The sequence below is a fragment of the Plectropomus leopardus genome, chromosome 14 (assembly GCF_026936395.1).
Source record: "Plectropomus leopardus strain MGB_pleo_1.0 chromosome 14, ASM2693639v1, whole genome shotgun sequence".
Classification (NCBI taxonomy): Eukaryota; Metazoa; Chordata; class Actinopteri; order Perciformes; family Serranidae; genus Plectropomus; species Plectropomus leopardus.
Genome location: NC_142189.1, coordinates 7,458,709 through 7,480,440, shown reverse-complemented (window position 1 = coordinate 7,480,440; position 21,732 = coordinate 7,458,709). Strand labels below are relative to the sequence as shown.

General features: G+C 36.9%; 2 protein-coding genes across 2 annotated transcripts; both read right to left on the bottom strand.

The window, feature by feature from the left end:
• Nucleotides 1-981: 981 nt before the first annotated feature.
• Nucleotides 982-7,370, bottom strand: cnih1 (cornichon family member 1). Its single transcript, XM_042500404.2, has 5 exons — nucleotides 7,183-7,370; nucleotides 5,284-5,352; nucleotides 2,659-2,771; nucleotides 2,407-2,550; nucleotides 982-1,369 (listed from the first exon to the last, which is right to left on the bottom strand). Exons 1-5 carry the CDS (start codon nucleotides 7,261-7,263, stop codon nucleotides 1,342-1,344), a joined length of 435 nt encoding a protein of 144 aa, XP_042356338.1. The 5' UTR covers nucleotides 7,264-7,370; the 3' UTR covers nucleotides 982-1,341.
• A 1,296-nt stretch (nucleotides 7,371-8,666) lies between these two features.
• On the bottom strand, nucleotides 8,667-21,009 carry gmfb (glia maturation factor, beta; the record flags this gene model as incomplete). The annotated part of the gene is given in 8 exon segments (XM_042501415.2): nucleotides 8,667-13,060; nucleotides 14,681-14,754; nucleotides 14,863-14,945; nucleotides 15,263-15,312; nucleotides 15,872-15,921; nucleotides 16,939-17,035; nucleotides 20,937-20,954; nucleotides 20,956-21,009. Coding segments are annotated over 8 exon segments (498 nt in total), but the record flags the coding sequence as incomplete, so codon positions are not given.
• Nucleotides 21,010-21,732: the final 723 nt, after the last annotated feature.

The following is a 21,732-nucleotide window of genomic DNA, read 5'->3' as shown; positions in this document are numbered from 1 at the left end:
AATACATAAAAATGTTACCTGTGACAAATGACCATCCCTTTCCCTGATAAATGTACACACTTGAAAATGGCAATAAATACTCCAGTATTTATGAAAACTTTTATCTTTAATGGCCTTGATTCTAAAAAAAAAAAAAAAAAAAAACCTTTCCAGATTCGATTTCTGGAAACGAGCCGACAGTGAGGAGTACTTGATATCTTGGAGACGATTTAAAAAAAAAAAAAAAAAAAAAAAGAATAAATAAACATTGTTGATGCTAATGCTGGAGAACATTTGGTGCTGAAATGAACAAAATGCACACGACAAAAACAGTTAAGGAATTTCAAAAAGGTACATTCAACAGTATGGCACACCAGCAGTTTGCCACTAAAGCTCAAACGCGAAAAGCAGAATTGAAGCACTGTTGCTCCCTAATGCCGAGTATATTGGTATACTGTTGAGTTTACCTTTTTATTTTATCGATAGCTGCTGCGAGGGCGATTCTACAGAAATACAGGTCACGGACACATCGCTGCCTACTCTGGATTCACACTTAAAACAAATATTGCCATTGGTTTCAACAGGGATTACATGATGTTAATGTGATGATAGATAAGTCTGAAGTATGGAAACGATACATCAGAAAGTCTGAAAACTGATGTGACAACCAGGTTGTGATTGTCGCTGTGCAACACTAAGTGATAATAACCCATGCACTTCAGCCCTCACTGTACAAAACCGCACCTTCACGTCCCAAAACAACCGTTTTTTTTTTTTTTTTTAGACCCCATGTATCCTTGAGCAAGAACAGAAGTGTAGTTTGCATTTAACCGTTTGTTTTAGTGATGATGATGAATCACGCTGCGGGTTTAAATTAGCCGTCAAAGCCCAGAGTCTAATTCACAGGAAAAGCTAACGCAGTTCAGCTCAGATTCTCACAGATAATGCACACCTGAAAATGTCTACCTAAATTTGTAAACACTCAAAAGTTGGGAACCAAGATGAAAAAAAAACTTTATTTAAATCCCAAGCATCAAAATCACCACACCTTTAAAAATAAAAAAAAAGAAGGAAAAAACAAAAAACTTGTCCATTCAGGTTTGTCCTCGTTTTCCATAAAATTTAAACTATAGTGCTTATGAGAGGAACGCTGCGACCGAGATATTCTCTTAAAACGGGCTAAATGTTTCCAAAATGACACTCTGCGCTGTGTGTGTGGGGGGGTGGTCGAGAGTTCGTCCGCTAGAAATGGCGTCTTGTGTTGCTGAACGCTGGTCTCCAGCAGGTCCAGTGTTCCAGCACTAAGAGCATAGTGTCTGGTCGTCTACGGTTCATGCAGGTCCTTTTCCTTCATCGTCCGGTTTAAGAGCTCACCAGAACATAAATCATCCTGTTGGAAAGAGACCAGAAATTAGAATTTAGATGCTTTTTCGCAATAATGTCGCTTGTTTGAAAAAATGCACATCCTGGTCCTGTTTCGGCAACATTTCGCACACCTGCGACATATTTTCAGAGCAGCAAGCTGTTGTTTTAGGCTCCATAGGCTCCCTGAATGTCGTTCATCTGGACATTTTTTTTTGTTTTGTTTTTCATGCTCCATACGTCAGTTTGCCAGCTCGTTGTATTTTAGGAAGAGGTGTTGTTATACAGGCATTTGTGACCAAAAATACAGCTACGGTTAAAGAAACAGCTCAACATTTTGGCATCTTGAGTCGGATGAGAGGAGCTCTTCACTGTATGATTAATATGAACCAACATGAAAAATATAATAGATCCACAAACCAAATACCTCAGATTAAAGGGGTGTTAAAGCAAAACAAAACTGTCTCAATGTTAAACAATTCCAAATCCTTGTGACGGGAACGACTTGATGTGCGGATACGCCAGATATTTGCTAGATATTTCTCTGAACAAACACTAATCCCATTCAGCACATGAGAAGTACGTGTTTTTCTTAACGTCTCTAAATATTAAGTTACTGTCAGGAGACAGTTAACTAACTGATTTTGATAATTGTGCCTTTTCCTTTTGGAAACGTGACCTCTGTGAATAATACGGCCGGTAAAAACCTCCTGATTGATGAAGACTGAAGCAATCTTAACTTAAAAATAAGCACTTAAAGACAAGCAGAGCTGACATTTCACTCAGCAAGAGAGTGTTTGTGCACATTTCCCCAAAATTACAAGTATTCCTTTAATAAGAGACTATTTGTGACATTTATTTATTAGAATACTTAATTTGCCCTAAACTTTAACTTCAAAAAGTAGAACTGTGGCAGATTTGCACAGAATAACCATAACCATCTTCCCAACTGTTACAAACAGGTACGCTAAAATCCAGTGCGAATTACCCTTTTCCTTTTTGAACCTCCAACCAAAACACGAGTGCTCAGAACAAAAAAACAAGGCAGAAAAAAGTATTTCGTACCCGTAGAGATAGTAGAAGAACGACAGCAGGTAGAAAGCCAGTTTGCACCAGCCTTCTTTTTGACAGAACGCCAGGATGTCGGCGTTCATGATGGTTGTTGGGTCGTAGAGTCCCGGACAGCTCATCACAGGTCTGCTCATATACCTGCAGCACGGTAACAAAACCGAGCGTTTAATCTGATGAAACTCTGCTTACTGTTGCTACACTTTTATTGAAAGAGAAGACAATAAATTCCTTGTGTGAGATTATCACCTCCAGACATGATAAGCCAGCAGTGGTAGATTGAGACAGAGGGTGAGCCACTCGGCTGCGCAGAAGAACATCACGCAGAAGAAGAAATGGATGAGATACTCTGGCAGCACCAGCTGAAAGAGGAAAAACAGAGAAAACGTCAACAACAATCAGTCCAGCAATCAGTCCAACTCCTTTGCTTTAATTAAGCCTGTTAGTCAATTTACTGTCAATAATCTGTGGACAAATCCTTCAACCGCCCACGCAAAATACCTAATTACATTTAATGAAGTTAAAACTTGTCAGAAGACAAAAACAGTGTAAAGTTAGAGAGCCACAAAGGCAATTTCACAAAGAGGAAGCTGAGCTATTTAAAGAGTCAGACATCTAAAAAATCCAGCCAGCTCCACGGAGTCAAAGACAGGAGTGAAATACTAATGAGCTACAGTAGGACGCTTACATGAATGCATTTCATACATAGATTCTTATATTTCTGTGCCGCTCGGGCCTAGTTTGATGCTCTATTAATACACATTTTTACATGTGCAGAAAAAGTCACAAGTGTGCTGCAGGTGCATGAACAGTGCGTTATCATGCACTGATCTGACACAATGTGTACCACAATAAACAGGGTGAAAAATTAAGACCTGCCACCTGCAAAACTGGAGTCAAACTATGGAAAAAAAAGACCTCGCTTGGCCGACTTAAAACTCCCACAGTGAGGCCTGCGTTACCTTCAGACGTCCTCTAACGTGGCAGAACAATGTTTGACTGTTTTGAGCCAAATCAAGCATCAAATTTGCTGTAAATAATGTGATCTGCTGGCAGAATTTAGAAATCTACTAGATATTGCAAGTGGAGACAAAAGTTTAATTTCCCACCCTGATTATATGTCATGCATCATCAAGTCTGACAAGTTTAAAAAGAAAAAAAAAAGGGGGGGAAACCCATCAACAGCTTGCTCTTGACAAAAATTGCGCATCTCTTTTGCAGATCTACGGATCATCCCACTCAGGCGACACTGGACCATGCTGTGAGCACGAGCAGTGTTGATGCAGCAGCAGCCTGCCTCAGGTTCACACAGTTCGATGTGGTGCGGGGAGTTCAGGGGGGCAGATGGAGGCACCACATGGAAGCCATGCATTCAAAAAAGAGCAGGAGGGAGGGGGCAACCGACAGCCCACAGATGGAAAGGTGTAAGAGGAGGTAGGTGCAGAAAGGAGGGGGAGGAAGGGGGCTATAATGTGTTGAAATCCTGCACTGTGCTGCCAAATACGAAACAACTGCTCAAAAAAAATGTGCCAACTGAGCTGACAATCCACACGCAAAAAGACTGGTCAAAACTGCAGATAGTACTGTGGATTAGACACGGAGGAAAATGTTTTTTGTTTTTTTTTTTTAACCTAAAATAACTCCTCCTACTACTGAAATCACTAACCAATCAGCGGCCCCAAATTTTGCTGAGCTGGAGAGTGTTGGGATTCTGCAGCCATCTGTTCTGAACCACAGGTGATGCAGGTTAGAGCCAAAAACTGACCTCATACGGTAGATCAAATCTGTGAATTGCTAAATTGAACAAACCTCAGAAAATTGAAATTATGCTTAATTTAAAGCTGGAACGTTTAATCAGTTTCCTCCAACATCAATCAAGCATCACCGCATCTTCTGATCTACAGCTTTGCTACAAAATCCAATTATCTAATCTGTCTGAACTGCTGTGAAACTGTAATTTAAAAAGCTTTTTCGGGAGAGTGTACTGGCCTGGTGTCAGTGGTGTTCAAACTCAAGACAAGTTTCCTGTCTGAGTTTACTGGGAATTTACCAGTAACACTATTTGCAGACAAAGGGTAGGTTGTAATAAAGATCATGCATGTTTTGAGCATTTGCAAGTCTTTTCAGTTAACAGCTACACTTAAAAACAATAATTAACAATAACACAGGATATTTCATCCCAGCTAATATTATCCACAGCTACACACGTCGTCTCCTGTATAAAATAGCAGCTTAACGCAGTCAATTAAGAGGGTTAGATGAGGTAAAGACAGAACGATAGGAGGCACAATCCGTTATTTCAGTTAATGCTCACTTTAAAGGTAACAAGTAATAAAATAATCCGCAACAAAAATGCTCATAAAAATATAAAAAAAAGAAACAATCCACTACATGACAGGAAAAAACAGGTGGCACCTTGTCTAATCCCGAGTTAAACTCTGCCCTCGACTCTGAGATTAGTTAACTGAAAAGACGTTTGCAAACACTTCTCCGTGCAAAATGACAAGACTGCAGACTGAGTTGAACTGAGCGGGCATTTTAATAGATTGGTACAAACCTTTATTGCAATTTTGACTCTTTTAATCTTTTTGACCTTTTCAACTGTCTTTTTGCCGTTAACAAAATGTAAAAAAAAAAAAAAAAAGCAGATTAGGAAAACACAAAACAAAAAGGCGTTAGAGTTTGACAGCTGACAAGATCACTGAAGTCATAACAGGCAGGTTATTTAGCATAACAGTGCAGAGAAATGATTGAAAAAGACAGAAAGGCGGATAAAATTATCCTAAAATAAATGAAAGACCTTTGAACAGAGCATTTTTGTGCATGCAGTCAAAGAGCCAAGGAAGGTTTGTCAGATACGGAGGAGTCACTTACCGGATTTAAAGTGTTACACTGATCTATAGGATTCTTGTAATCAGTCTTCAGCTCATCAAATGCTATTATCTGGAGGGAACAGGATCACAACGTTTCCATAAACAGAGAGCAGCTTAGCAGAAATGTACATTTCATGAACGAGCAAAATAATAAAATTTGGTATTAGATGGCTTTAAATTGAGTCAGTAAGATGCAACATTAACAGGATGATGTTATTTCAATAAAGTGTCACTAAAGGCAGTAACTTCATTTATATAAAATTATTTAAATGTACACTATATACAATATTTCACACAAACACTGTGTCTCATACAATATTTCCTGTAACAGAAAAAAAATCCCCTCTTATGTATATTTGCCGTGCTTTTTTTCTGATTGATCTGGACCTTATTAGTTTCATGGTCAAATGATCTGGTTTTTTTTTCCAATTAATAAATACCTATAATCAAAGAAGCTTTCAATTTGTAACTTTTGTCTGACCAACAGTCCAAGACACAATTATTAACAAAATGATAGAGAAAAAACATTTGAGAGACTGAACCTGAATAATGCTCGGAAAAAGTTAGCAATTTTATTTAACTAATTATATTATTAGAAATATTATGTTGACTAATTGACTAAATGTTTCATCATCACCGTCAAAAAGAACAAAAAGATTTGAGAGACTGACACCAAATAATGCTTTAAAAAGAAGTTAATTTTTAAATTTTATTCTTATTTATTTTGACTAATCAACTAAATGTTTTACCATCACTGTCAGCAAATAAATTTGTTGCTGACACAAAATAATGCTCGGATATGGTTGCATATTTTTAAATGATTTAAATTATTATTATTATTATTATTATTTATAATAATAGACTAGATGTTTCACCATCATTTTCAGCAAAAATATTAGGCTAAAACCAAATAATGCTTGGAAAATTATTTTAAAAAATAAAATTAAGTATTTACTTTATTAGTTTTGAATAATCGACTAAATGTATCACCCTCACTGTCATACCAAAGCACGCACTGTAGCTCAGCCGACATGATTCATGTTCACACCTGTAATTTTTTACTGTTACACACCAGTGTAATAACATATTTAACTGTCTTAATCGTGTTATTACTATTATCGTACATGACACATTGGTACAGAACTTAGAACTGTCGCTATGGTGTTGACGTGAGTAACGTTAACGATCTAAATGTTTGGGTCATGGACTCGTTAATGTTAGCTAAAAGTTCACAATCAGCGTTGCTTATGTTGATATTTTGATGTTGATAAAATGAAGCGTATTAAAAAACGAACGAGATGTAACATGTGAGATTTGGGGAAGCGCGAGGAAAGCAGGTGACAGCAGCATCACAGAGCGGGCTGTCGTTCCCGGACCGGCCGTTAGCTAAGCCTGCTAACAAGCTGGTAGCTGTTGACTATTATCCATTAACTACTACTAACTATTAGTTGACAAGCCCGGGAAGTCATTTGACGTTTTTAATGTATTTATTTTTAAAATAATCTGTGACCGGTTATAAAAAGGTAAACAACTGTATGAGATAACGATAACACGACAAAATAATGATGTTTGAACTGACAGCTAACTTTAGCTTTTAGCCAACGGCTGGGTGTGTTCCATTCATTCTGGGACGGACGCGTCTCCATGTTACGTCTACAGAACACCGAGCGCGCGGCAGTTTCTATGGAGTTGGACGCGTTCTGTCAGACGTCGTCAAGATCCGCGGCGAACGACGTAAAAAAACCCCAAAACGTCCCGGCTTTGAAGCCACAAAGCTGGCCTGTAGCGTTAGCCCCGGCCTGGCTTTTCCAGCCCTCCTCGCTCTTTCACCTACTTTTATCAGCGCCGTTGTACCGGCGGGCCGACAGTCTAATCTGAAGTTGTCAAAATGTCTACTTACGTGCCAGATAGCGAAGAAGATAAGCGCCGCCGTGAGCAGCAGAGCAAGCATGTAACAAAAGGCCGCGAATGTGAACGCCATTTTTTACTCCGGTTCTGCTCGTCGGTTCCTGGCTCGGTCGGCGGATGATGCAGGCAGCTCCGCAACCGACTTTAGATTTGTCAGCGTGTCTTCTTCTTCAGTCAGTGTTTGACTAAGTAGTATCCCTACTATTGCATTACTGCCATCTTCTGGAGTAATTTATGTCTTTCAGTTCTGCATGCACAAAAGTGCTCTATGTTCGCAGGGTCCTGTGTTCCCTACCCAGTATCCTCTTAATACAAGAAGGTAACTTTTATTAAAAATAAAAATGAACCTTTTTTCATATTTGCTGAAGCTGTGACTAAATCCTGACATAAGTACACATGGCAGAAACTCTGTAAAAACAAGTCATCTCTCTCCGCCTCCTGGCTCCCAAGTGGTCCAGTCACAGGGTCCAGATTTGTCATTAATTATTGCATCTTTAATTTAACAATAAGTTGACTCAGAACAAATATATAAAACATGTTCCGGGTCTAAACTGATACAGCATTTCAGAATAAAAGCTCTGAAGCTGGAAATTCACTGTATTTCAAAATGCTGTGTTTTTTTATATATATACAGTATGTTTGACACATTCAAAGGTCACTTGTGGTCAATTCTGAATGGACCCACAACCCTCCAGTTCAGAACCACTGTGCTAGAGTATACGACAGCTGAATAGAAACAACCGACCAGAGCTAATGAGTCTCAGCTGTCAATTATATTAATTGCTGCGTGTCAACTGCAGTCAAACTAGACAGCACTGGTCAGTATGAATCACGATTCTGTTATTTCATTGCCTAATTCTTGTCTCAGATGTGTTCAGAAACAATTAAGTGTACTGTTTAGCTGCAAAATGAGAAGGACTGCTTTGGCTGTGTTTTCAACAGGCCAACCTGACCACAAACTTTATCATTTCTGGTTTGAGGCAAAAAAATAGGCAATGCTGTCTGTTAGTTTATATCTAGAGACATAAACAAATATTTGTAGATCTTTGAAATCACTGGGAAGACAGATATTAAGTGTTATTTTAAGGGAATATAGAGCTGGGTAACACAGGGATAACCCCCATCAGTGCTTTTTCGAGTCTTTCCATCAGTCCTGTTCTCCTAACAATCCCAGCTTTTCTAAAATTCCTTATTTTCCTTTTATTTGGGGTATGTCCTTTTAGCATAGGAGCTTTGTATTGAAAAATACTGATGCAATATTTGAATTTTTTCCCTTTTAGATCAAAATATATATATTATGCAATTAAATATACAAATGGCAGGTTCTGTGTACTCAACATAGACGTAGATGCATTAGCCTTACAGTATTTATTGTTTATTTTACTCTGTAAAATGGTATAATTTTTCACACATCTGGTCAGTGCTGAACCATCATACATGTCAGCTTGAAAACAGCAGTCTCCAGAAACCAGAGGGTTAAACATCACTGTCATTTTTTATTTGGACAATAGGACAATAGACACTTTATAAAGTATGGGAAAAATACAAATATCTCAAGTTTCACGGATGCCACGAGGCAGCTGGTAATGATACATGTCTCAGGTGTGTTTTTATTACAAAGGAAAGAAAATCGAATAGTTAGCGTTTGATCAGAGAGGACACCGAGCGCCGAACAACATATCTGCAAGTTAAAGTAAAAGAGGCCAAATATACGACAGGTTCACCACACAGAAGGGGAAAGCTACTAGATCCACAGGACAAAACCAGATACATGGCTCAAAACTGAAGGTTGTTATGGAGACCATATACTGGGGAGATTATAACCCATTTCCATGAAAAACTGAAGTAGCAGAGGGTTTCTTGTGAGTTAGCACTGTCGGTATGTAAATATTTCATATAGTGTAAGAGACCAGATGTTTGAAATGTAGATTGTAGATCTGGATGCAAATAAATTCAGTCTAATTAAATTAACTTTATTGTCACAAATGCATGAAAAAGAGCAGCACATTCTTGAATATGTCATTAGGAAAATGTTTTGCCAGGCTTATGAAAACCATTCAGACATTAAAGCATGCACTTCTTTTACAGTAGCTCCCTGCATTTTAGAGGTGTTAAGAAATTTGTTTTAAAGACAACAGCTAAAGATGTTTTTATAGTTGCCGTGATTTTGAAATTTGCAGGTCATAGGGTCACAAAACTTTCTTTACCCATAAAGGACAGCGTACGACTTCAGCTCAAGTGAAAGCAGACTCAGTCATGTTGTAGTTTTTGTGCTACAGCAGCATAATGCTGCTTAATGTCGAGCCGACAGTGTCAGTTTTTGCATTAATGGGATCAGTGAACAGTGAAACAAGTGGTTACAGTTAAAACCCACTGCTCCTGTTGGATTAACCCCTGAAATGGAAATCATAAAAAGGGTTGCAACGGTATGAGACTTTTACTTTATGATAACCGTTTCAGAAAATATCGCAGTATCACAGCATTACAGAATTATTATTATCAGTTACAATGATGCTTAAACTTTTTTTTTTTTTAAGTTTTATTACTATGATTAAAACTTGAAACCAATTGTTTTAAATTAAAGTATGCATAGAAAGCCCCCCTTTTGAAAAGGACTAAAATAAAGTTGAGATTCTCAGTTCACGTTTTTCAATAATGTAGATAAGCGAATTTACAGGTGTGATGAGCATCAATTTTCATAAAACGGTTTACATTGAAGTCAGTGTGTCGCTGCAACCCTAATCATAAATAATATACTTTATATTACATGCTGCGACTGCGCATACATCTTTTGAGTCTGATCCCTGGAAAAACGATGACTTTCCATTATTTGTTAAAGGCAAAATTACACTTAAATAGAAAAAAAAAAGAGATTTGGGATTTTACAGATCAGAAAGCTGAAAAAAACAAACTATTTTTTTTCTCCAATCATCTTCTACTTTTCTCCCAAAATATATTTGTGTAATTTTGGCCTCATTATTTTTTTCAAGTAGAGATGACAATATGAAAAAATATAAAAATAAGACAAGGCATTGGTATGGTAGACTTAGTATGACATCATACAATCGAGTAGGAGGAGATTTCCTGCTTTGGGGCTTTAAATCGGCTACAATGCTCTTTTATCCGCCTCCAAAGTAGGAGCTTCTCTGTAAGAGACGACACTGATGAGCGAACATGTGGAATTCATTTGTGCCTGTTTATCTTTATCAGGGTCGGACCAACACGCAGAGCTGATATTAAGCTTTTATGAGAAATCGGAAATCTGCCACTAGAGTCATCCACCATCAGCATAATGGAGTTTTCTCCCTCACCACTCATATAAAACCGGGTTGTAGCACCAGCAATATAATTTTATTTTAATTGCAGATTTTAAGTACGTGGCTTTAACTATCTGGGGCTGGTTGGCCTGCTGTTAAGAGCCGCTAATCCTTTAAGTATTTCCAACTTTGGGGTTTTAGTGTGTTGGGTTGGTTTTTTTAGAGGATCTTTAGCAGATCCTACTGAAGAGCTGCCACTTTGGGGTATGAAAAATGGCCAAAAACATACAATAGAGTCTGTAAGTGACACATTTTATGTCATTTAAAAGGAACATTGTGTAAGATTTAGGGGGATTTAGTGGCATCTTGTGGAGGATATTGGCAATTGCAACCAGCTGAAAGTTCTCCTGGTTAGATTTCCTTCAATGTTCAGGAGGTTTTTAACACAAGCCGAATTATCCGCAGAGGTCCCTACCTCTCCAAAACAAATAAATCAAGTGATTAAAACCAGTAAAGTCACTGGATAAAGCACCTTCACAGTACAAGTTAGTGTTTCTCCCATGTTGTTTGGCATTTCAGAGATGGGCCATTAACCCTGCTAATGAGCACTCACATTTTTTGCACCAATAACTTAAGATCCAGACATTCAGGAGGTTTTTAGTGGGACTGAATTGTCTTTAGAAGTATCTTCCTTTTCAAAACAAATAGAGCTGGTAATTTAAACCACTAAAAACAACAAATAACGTAGTTTAATGTTTTGTTTATTTTTTAATCACTTGTTGCGGAGGAGCTGCTAACTACAGTGACTGTTAGGACAATGCAAATAGCCCTGTTTAGAGCCAGTGTTAGGTTTGTCCATTCTAGGCTACTGTAGAAATATGGTGGCCTCCGTGGACAAGGACCCGCTCCTTACGTAGATATAAACAGCTAATTTTAAGGTAAAAAAACACAACAAATCTTATTTTCAGGAGATTATACATAAAAGAAAACATACTTCTGCCAGTGTATCCCCCTAAATCCTACACACCGGACCTGGATTTGAAATGTGCTGAAAGCTAAAATTCATCATGTTAACTTCTATCTGGGTTTCATTTCAAACCCGACGTGATAGAAAGCAGAGAAAAGCAACAAAAATCTACAAATACTTAAAGACCGCACAATAGATCTTCGATATTGGCACAAATTATGAGCTGCTTGCACATTCGATGCCTAAATATCAGTAACAAGCTTTATAGGTCGACCCCTGTTCTGTATGGAAAATGTAAATCGATGCTGCCCTTTTTACCTACCAAGTCTAAATATCAAGCACAACTGGCGTTTGGAGGACTCACAGCCGTCATTCTCAAGGCTGCGACCACCGCTAAGCGATCAACGTGGCTTTACATCAGAACAACATTCATTAACACTAAACACAGCAAGTAGCTATAATGCACAACATTAGCTAACAATCTCCCTAAAGACACAGTGACCCACTTACACAGAGTAGCCCAGTAGATTAAAAAGAGGGCCGGTAACGCCCCCCCCCATGTGTGCAGTGTTTTCAAGACTGTCATGGTCGCAAGAGACGGAGGTTTGTTGTCGGTAATAAACTGGAATGTTTCAGCGGAAGTATTGTTTTCAGGAGTGTGATATAACAAATATGCAGGTCAAAGGCAGAGTACAGCTTTACCCATGAGTCACACTGTTTTTTCTCTAAACAGACGAAAAGATGTGATCTGAGGATGGACTAATCTGCAGCGTGATGAGCACCACTCGAGGGCGTCTGCCTGCTTGTTCATGTGCACAGGAGAAGGTACAACACATCACATGTAAGTCTCAGGAATGGTCTTGTTTGTAGACTGGTGCAATTACAACTTGTTACCAAAATGATATTTAAATGCCCTTAAATTAATACTGAAGGAGAGACTAAAGCACAAATTGAAACTGTGATTGTTCAGATGTTCTGGCAGGAAGTTTGTCACAAAAAAAGGAAATTAATGCTATAAAGTTTACTTAACCCTACACAAGCCAGAAAAACTAAAATATAATCAAATTAAGACGCCCTAAAATTATTAAAAATGATTAAACTGAAAAAGGTGAAACTCAGGAGGTTCAGAGTTGCAAAATACGCTGAGTTTAAACTACTGAAGGAAACAAAAACCGTTAAAATGCCTTTAAAATCTTCCCGGATGAACATGCTTAAGGAAGGGCGGATGAGTACTATCAATTTCTGACCATTAAGAGCTATAACGGGAGCGTTAATTCAATACAGACACAGAACTGGCACATGGAGAGATCGTATGGGAGACAAAAGAAGACCTGCGTCAAATAGTGTTTTCAGTTTCAGGCTGCCAGATGGGAGAGGTTTAGTTAGTGCCACACTGAATATTAATAAGCAGTAAACTCTACCAAAGAGGCCCAAAACCGAGAAAATATTTGCAAACACTATTTAAATCAGGTCTGGTACGAAAGAGGAGGGAAACATTAACTGTGACGTGTTTTCTCCAAGAGATTGTGCAATCTGGATCCTCCTCACATCCCAGACCACCGCGTGAGATCACTTTAGCCGAAAAACCCGAGTTTCTCTCTGAGCCACTCCTCTGTTAGGTCTTCTGTTTGTCTGATCTCAAACACCTGAAAAAAATGAGCAAGAATTTTCTTTTAGTACAATAAAAGAAAAGTCATGTGATGCAGTTTAGTGCAAAGCACAGCACCTGTTAATAATTAGGGGTGGGACTGACTTGAGAGGCAGGGTTAGGGTTAAAATATTTAAGTCACGCTACAATAATATTGCAATGTTAAATGTTTTGTGATTGACGCTGAGTGTTGTGATGACATATATTGTGATTTATTAACATTTTTTAAATGTAAATTATGTCTCCAGAGGAAAACTTTTGACAATATTTGTTAAATGAGATAAAGTTTTCAGTCTGTTCATGTTATTTCAATCAGTTTTATTGCAGCAAAATGTATCTAGTGGATTAAAAACTAAAACTTATTTTGCTTTTTGGTTTGTTTTTTGCCCTCATAGTACACTGACACAGTTTCATTTGACCATGATTTGTTTGAGTGTAATAAACGTATGATTTATTATTATTCATTAAACTTTCCAGCATTATATAAAAATTAAAAGCTCCATTTTAAACACACTTAAGGTAAATTTAAGCACATTGTGCTGATAAAAGGCAAACCTCTCCTGACTGCAGGACTCTGACTTGAACTTGCGCGCTGAAACGGGCTGTTGGACATGTCCGCCTCGAGCGGGCTGTTGGCTATTGGCTATTGGGCTATTACGTCTCATATTTCAATTCGAGGAAAACTTCTATCGCGATTGATATCGTTATCGTTTTATCGCCCCGCCCTAGCACAGCTTTGAGCCAAATTCTACCGCAGCTTTGCTAAAATGCTCACAGTGGTGATGTTTATCAGGTATAACAACTACCATGTTCATCATATTAGCTTAAAGTAGTAACATGCAAAATCTGATTACAGCGTTGCATTTATTACACCCCAGTTCAACTTAATTATGACTCTAAAGCTGTTGCTGGTAAATAACTTTTTGTCATATTTGAAACTGTCATCTTTTCTGACAGTAGTACATGAGACAGATGTGGATCATGGTCCTCCTCCACCTCGTAGTGCTTTAATGGCATTTGTAAGAATCTATCGCAGCTGAATGAAAACAACCAATCACAGTCAGGAAGTCTCAAACGCAGCTGTCAGTCATGTCAATCACTCCTCCGATCACAAAAGGCAGCACTGATCAAATCTGAAACCAGATTCTGTTACTGCAGAATTTCTGCTACTGTCCATTTTTCACCTCAGATGTTTTCAGAAACATATTTCGGGGGGTTCGACTCAGCTCGGCTCCACTGTTTTTAATAGGACGGGACTGGTTCACTAACGTTCCCATTCTAGAGTTAAATAGTGGACTAAAATATGTGTCTGAAAACATTAAAGACAAGAAATAGACAATGCAGTAACAGAGTCTTGATTTATATTTGATCAGAGCTGCTTTGTTTGACAGTCTAACCGCAGCTGACGGCCGGTGATTGTTCATGTGTAAGGCCATTAAAAGCACAACAAGGCATCAGAGCAGGCAGAGGAATAAACATTTTTGCACAGATTATTTGTCTCATTTATTACTGTGTGAATATTGTGTCAGTTAATATGACAAAAAGTTCATTTTATTAAAAGTTACCATCGACAGCTTTAATAATGACTTGGCACCAGTGTTGGAGGCAGCTCGCTGACCTTGGACAGTTCAACAGTTTGCACCAGTTTGTTTTTGCTTCCTGCGTACATCATCTGCTGCTCTGGTTTGCAACCTGCCGAACAGAAACAAGCCGAGATTAACAGAAATGTCCTTGATGAAAGAGCAGTGCAGAGAACAATATGAGCCATTTATTCACGTGTGACTCCAGAGGTGCTCTTACCCACTGGACTGGAGAAGATGAAGCAGAGAGGATAGGAAACGCGTCCGTCATCATGTTGGTATTTATAACTGTAGACGACAAATGTTCCTGGTGCTAAGGACTGTTCATTTCAGCACTTACTGAAATGTAGCAGGGCTTTCTAATTAATTTAACAAGGCTAGACAGAATTAATCAGGATGATAAAACAAATAAAATGATCTCTTTCAAGTAAGAATCTACTGTTAAACAATGTAAAAACACAGGCCAGGTAGAATATATTATCACACTTAATCCTAAATTAGAGTAACTGCTGGAGAGCATTAACTTCATAGAGTGATGATATGCAGCAGAGTTCATGTAAGAAGGGGGAGAAATCCTTAAAATACTGTTGAAATAAGGCAGGTCACATATTAAAGGATATCTCGGCTGTCTCTCGGGGAGTTCATCCTTAAGATCATCCGGAGAAATATCCTAAAAAAAAAAAGAAAAACAAACAAGTATGTAATCAGCAGTTAGGTGAGGCATTCTGCCCCTGTTGTTGTGCCGTGTTTTAAGTTAAACTTTATCTAAAAAAAGCAATTATCCATTAATGTTAAAAAGCTGTGCGGCCAAAACAAGTTTAAAGGTACATTTCAGATATATATATATATATATATATATATATATATATATATATATATATACTGTCATGTTTTAGCGTAATTTTTGTTACATAATTTGAATATAAAATAATTATAAATGTAATTTTCTGGACATTTTTTGCATAATTTTCAAATAAAACTAATTTTTGGGTAACTTTCTTGTTACCTTTTAGTAATTTCTTGAAATGCGTGGGACATTTCTTGACAGTTGGTTATCACTTTTATTTCCCACGTTTTTCAAAAAAATATCAAACCAATTTGTTCAGGTTTTAAAGGGTCAAGCAGCTTGTGAAAGGCGTCTGAACGCAGCACAAGAAAACTAACGTCGATCCAGCTTTCAAAGTGTTAAGTGCATCGTATTATAATGACAAGTTTAATAGCTAACTTACATCATGTTCCTCTTCGAGAATCACCAGCTGCTTGTCTTTATCAATCTTCACTGAGGGGTAAATACACAGAAAATGTAAAGTCAGCAGCTACATGGAAACATCATCTGAGTTTAGTAGTTGTAGTCGAAGCAGCAGTATGAAAATAATACAATATCTAAAAAAAGAACAAAAAAGTAAACAAAACAAACATGTAATGTGATATATTTGCTCATATTTCCTATTAGAAGCTACTTGTGTAAAAGGTGTTTGCCTTTGAGTCGGAGTCCGTGCCATGCAAACACACTCCTGATCCAATTAAGCAGCGATGACATTTTGATCCACAGATAGTGGAGGATAAAGCTTAAGCTGAGTGTGATACTCAAATAGATGCAACGCTGCGCTGCCTGTCACACCACCTGCTGTATTTGGAGGCAACTCTTCCCTCTGCCCTTCAGATAAAGAAATATACACACCATGGCTGGTTCACATTTTCCAGTTTAATTTCATGTTACTTTTTTCTGTAATTCTGAATACTTCCAAGGACTTTGATACCTCAAAAACAAGAATTCACACTAAAAATAACTCTACTGGCACTCTGTGATAATGATTGATTAATATTCCCACTAGATTCAGCTCCTCACATCATCAGAGATCAGAAAATCAAAATCAGAAAATATTTTAATGATCCCGAGTGGAAACTGGGACGCGATATAGCTGCCTTTAAACTATATATAGGCATGTAGAAATTAAAGGCGTATAGAATTTCAGAGTATGGAAGAAAAAATGTGCATAATTCTACAATATACAACACAATATATGCATATAATTATATAAGTAAAAATAATGAGATATATCTTGTATAAGACGTGAGAAATGTATACAAATATGTGAATTATACCACAAGTGTGTTCACTATAAATGCAAGAATAGGTAAGATTTAAATAAGAGTGTATTGTGCAGTTGAAATATCACTGCACAAATAATGAGAGCTTAATGTAATTGTGATATTTCCCATTACTGTTTGACACATTATCAAAAAACACATAAAGGAAGAAATGATTGACACAAACTGTGTTGCCAATACTCACTAACGATGGCCGCATTATTGGTCTCCTTCCGGAAACGGAACTGCTTGAGCTTTTTAACCAGATCTTCGTCCACCTCGCACACCACCAGTGATTCACTCTGATAAAAACAGAAATAAAAACATCCAATATGGTCGTTTAAATTTCAAATTCATAAACAAAAAGCAGTGACACTGTACACAAGTGAAATGCGTGTTTTTTATTTGTGTTTGTGTGCGTAGTTAACAAAACAAAGCCCTGATCTTTGGATTCAAAACTAAAAATAATACAGCAGGCAGACTGCATTGTTCACCTGGATGAAACCAATGTGTCTGATTTATTGATATGTAGTCACTATGAATGCAACAAAAAAAATCAATACAGCATAATATTGCAATATTTTGCGCGGCAATACTGTATTGTGATATTTTGCATTGCAACATTGTATCAGTACACAGACTTTTATTATCAAATGAAATAAATGAAATGAATCATGAAATAAATGAATCATGAAATAAATGATCAATATTGCAAAGACAAATAGATAACCTTTTGCAGCCTACTACAATAATAAAATTAATTTATTTTTCAGTCCACTAGATAGAATTCATTGCAATAAAAATGACTGAATTGAGGTGAACAGGCTGAAAACCTAATTTAAAAAAGATGCTTACAAAGTTTTTCAAAATAATTTGCAGTTGAAAATTGCAATATATGTTAGCGCAATACACATTTTGTTACAAAACATTAAAAATGGCAATAGTATTGTATTGCAGCTGAAGTATCGTGATATTATCGTATAGTGGGGCCACTGGGGATTCCCACCCTTTGCAGTTAGATTGCATCTGCATCACTGAGTGCATCCTAAAATCCATTAACTTCCTTTGTCCCAGCTACATGATGCTCTGATTTCCGAAAATAGAGGAAACAGTAACTTGATGCCTTTGTTCTGTGTAGCATAAAGCTTTTAGACTCTATAAGAAGTTCATATTGTCATTTAGAGGATTTTTCACTTCCACCTACTTTACATACACAAACATGTTTGCAAAGGTTCTGCAAAATGTGAAAAACTCCTGCAGAGACTGGAGGTATTTTTGTGCTCCTCAACCCACACAGTAAGATTTATTCATCTTTACATAGAACATAACTAACACCATGTAGACTAATGTAATTGCTGTAATCAGGTTATTGTCATGTCCATGTTAAATGTAGAGATTGCCTCCTGTCCAGTCACAAGACGCTTGGCAATGTAAAGAAAACACACAGTGCCTCATAACGTGTGTATTACTGGCAGTAACCAATAATGACAAAGTATTCATTATAGATCAGAAAATATGGATAGTAGATATGTAGGCATCTTTATCTAATGCTAAATTTGCATTTTATTTTTCTATTTAAGTATATATTTATTTGAATGATAGTATATTCTCTTTTAACATTTTACATGACAGAAAAAAACAACAACATAAACTGAAAAAATACACAATGCACAAAACACAACGAAGTTCAAATACACACCAAAAAGACAGTTCACCAGAGATTATTGTGTAAAAACATTATTATGATATATTCGGAGAGTATCTGCCTTCACAGACAAAGTTCAGATTCAAATTAATTTTACCAGCATATCCTTAAAAAACAAAAACGAAAAAACACATCTTAATCTAATTTATATTTAGTTTAAATTATATAAGTGTATTTTTACATTGAATAATTAAATAGATATTCTTTAGATGTATATCTTATTTTTACAGAATATGCAAAGGTTTAATTTTCTTGCTCCTGTGCAATGAAATCAAATCAATCAACTTTATTTCCGACTCTTAGGTCCATATCAATAAAAATAATAAATAACAAAACAAGGACAACACAGACATATAATCATTACTGTTCATGTGTTCACAGTAATTAGGACGGGTACAGAGATCTGTTAAGAGTATCTTGTGTCACTTTGTGTCGGCTCTATTAAAGCCATAATAATTGCATTTTCCATGTATGCTGTAATGAAACTTAAAGTACATCTATTTATCTATCAATCTATCTATTCAAATAAATAGGTTTTTGGTTTGTATGGAGGACAGCTGCAGAGTTGCAGATTGTCACTTCCAGTGGTTTTCATGCATTAAATTTCTAAGCTGTGCAAGTATCCTGAATTACAAAAACTACACACTTTCTTTGAAGTATCTTTCTGCGTGAGTCCAATCTGACCCACGGGCTTTATTCAGAAAGACAACAATACAGCCGTCTCAGCAGGACTGTATTGAACCTCTGTCACGTCCACACACGGCGTTACATAACTGCAGCACAAAGAAATAAACTCTTTAAGAGTCTCTGCAGAGTCTCTGAATTCTATAATTACACCTTCCTGAACAGATGGCTGGTGGGAGTCAGGATTTCTCTGAGCTCGGGGAGAGATCTTTACAGATTAAGAAGAGACTGGAGTGTCTGTGGTTGGGACTGGGAGAGCTGAAAAACAGGATGCATGGGAAGATGATGAGGGAAGAGGCAGGACAATAAAATCCGGAGGTGGCCACAGGTTGACTTTAAAATTCCTGCAGCCGCTGACAGCTAGCTCACTGGTCTGCTGCTGTTTCGGCCAGTAAACAGGGTTCAGTTAAGTTAAACCAGCCAGTTTATTTATTAGTTATTCGATACTGGAGCCGGTCGAGCTGTCATGACACGCAGTCAAATAAAACCCGGAGGGAAAATATGTTCTCCATGATAACGGAGCGAGCTAGCGTTAAAGCGGCTCCATTCACGCAGACGGGCTGAAACACACCAACGCTGCAACAAGATGCACACACACACTGCCGGAAGCCCGCTACACTGGGCTTCAAAATAAAAGCACACACAATGTCTGGAAAATTCGAGAAGTGATGACAGAATCATATTAACTTAAATTATTAGTCGATAACGCCATTACAACAACAACAACAACAATAATAATAATAATAATAATCAGCAAATATTTCCATACACAAACTTAAAATCTTTATTCTCTGGACTTTTATTTCTTTGACATCGACACTAATACATTCATACACATGTGCAACAATACCACAGATAAACACAACAAACAAAACAGATCATATGGTGATTTAAAATTGAATACAAAAAAGATAATCCCTTTAACAAAATTAAGACAAACAGAATTACAATTCAATCACATTTCCAATTAATTAATAGCAGGTTTGACCTTGATCCGTCAACAAATAATTATTCTTAGGATTAAAAAGATAAATCAGAAAGAATACTCCAAGGCACTCTCTCTATGGTATCGTCATGATGAACCTTTTTTTTTGTAACTAATTTCTTGCTGATTTTTGGGCCACGCAGAAATATTTAATTAGTCCTGTGAGGGGACTTTTGTTTGTTCTCTGTACATATCTTTATTATTATTGTTAGTTTATTTTATTCTGTTTTATTTTTATTAGGTTAAGTTCTTTCCTTTGTGTATATATATATTTTGCCTTTTGCATTATATGTCATTCAGTTGCTGCTCTCTTATTTGCTGCTGAAACAAAACAATTACTTACAATTATTATAAGTACTTCTATTCTATTCTATGTCAAGTTGCTCAGTACTTTATCCAGTTGTTTTTGCAGGAAATCACACAATTTGCTCAAGTTTCTTAACCTCAACCAGAGCCATTTTCTGCTGACATACCTGTACTTCTACTCAAGTGTGGCTTTCAGGTACATCATCCACCACTGTGCAAATTGCCAAAGCAAATTAATCAACAATTCATATTTTTATCTTAATAGATGTTTCTTCGCTCATAGTAGTTTTATTCTGAAATCCGTCCCCGGAAGCCAACACTTCGGTGACGTGTAGCTTCACATTGATAAATGGACTGAGGGTGGAACTCGTGCTAGGCTAACAGGCTAACGGTATCGGCAGCCAATCCGCTACCTCACTCTTCCTCAATAGTCCGACAAACTTCACATTCGTTAAAAGCACGCGATTAAAAAGCAGAGAGGTAAACAACGACAAGTCTGTCTTTACAAAAACAAACAACTCACCATTGTTGTGGAGTTAAATATTCCCTGAAGCTGCAGCTGCTGCTCTGAATGGCAGGGACGCTTTCAATGTTTTTTTTTTTTATTCTCAGATCATCTTGTGACTGGTCTGACCAATCCCAAACAAGCGCCCCCCTCCTTCAAAAGTTGGTCATAAATCTGTCCTCACCATTGTCCAACAGCCTCAGTACTTCATTAAAACAAATTTTAGCTTTATTAAACTGTGTCTTTACAGAGAAAATAGATTTAAACAAAACAGCACAATCATGTAGTTACTAATAGGTAACTCATTACTTTGTAGAGTAAGTTTTTTTTTTTATTATTAGTTTTTAGTAAGTGATTACAAAAAAATGTATGCCCATTTTATACTATAAATTAGGCTGCAATGGTTTGTTACATATGAATCTACCAAAAAAATGACGTCTAAAATCAGAATCCGGTTTTATTGCCAAGTACATTTACATATACGAGGAAAATGGTATAAAACAATAAACATAAAGGAAGAATAAAATAGTTCATTTAAATAGAATATGACATAAGATTAAAAAATATATATAGAGGCAATTTAAATATATAAAATGACAAAATATAAAGGACACAAAATGTATGTAGAAAATGTGCAATGGAGGGATTGTAGTTTTTTGGAAGACGCAAATATCTTCAGTCTAAATAATTAAGTTGACCTCCAGTGTGCAGTGTACAGAAATCCAGTCTAGTTAAAATAAGTTACAGACACATTAATGTGCCAGTATTGTTAATTGGCACATATATTTTATATTTCTTATTCTTATTTCTATTC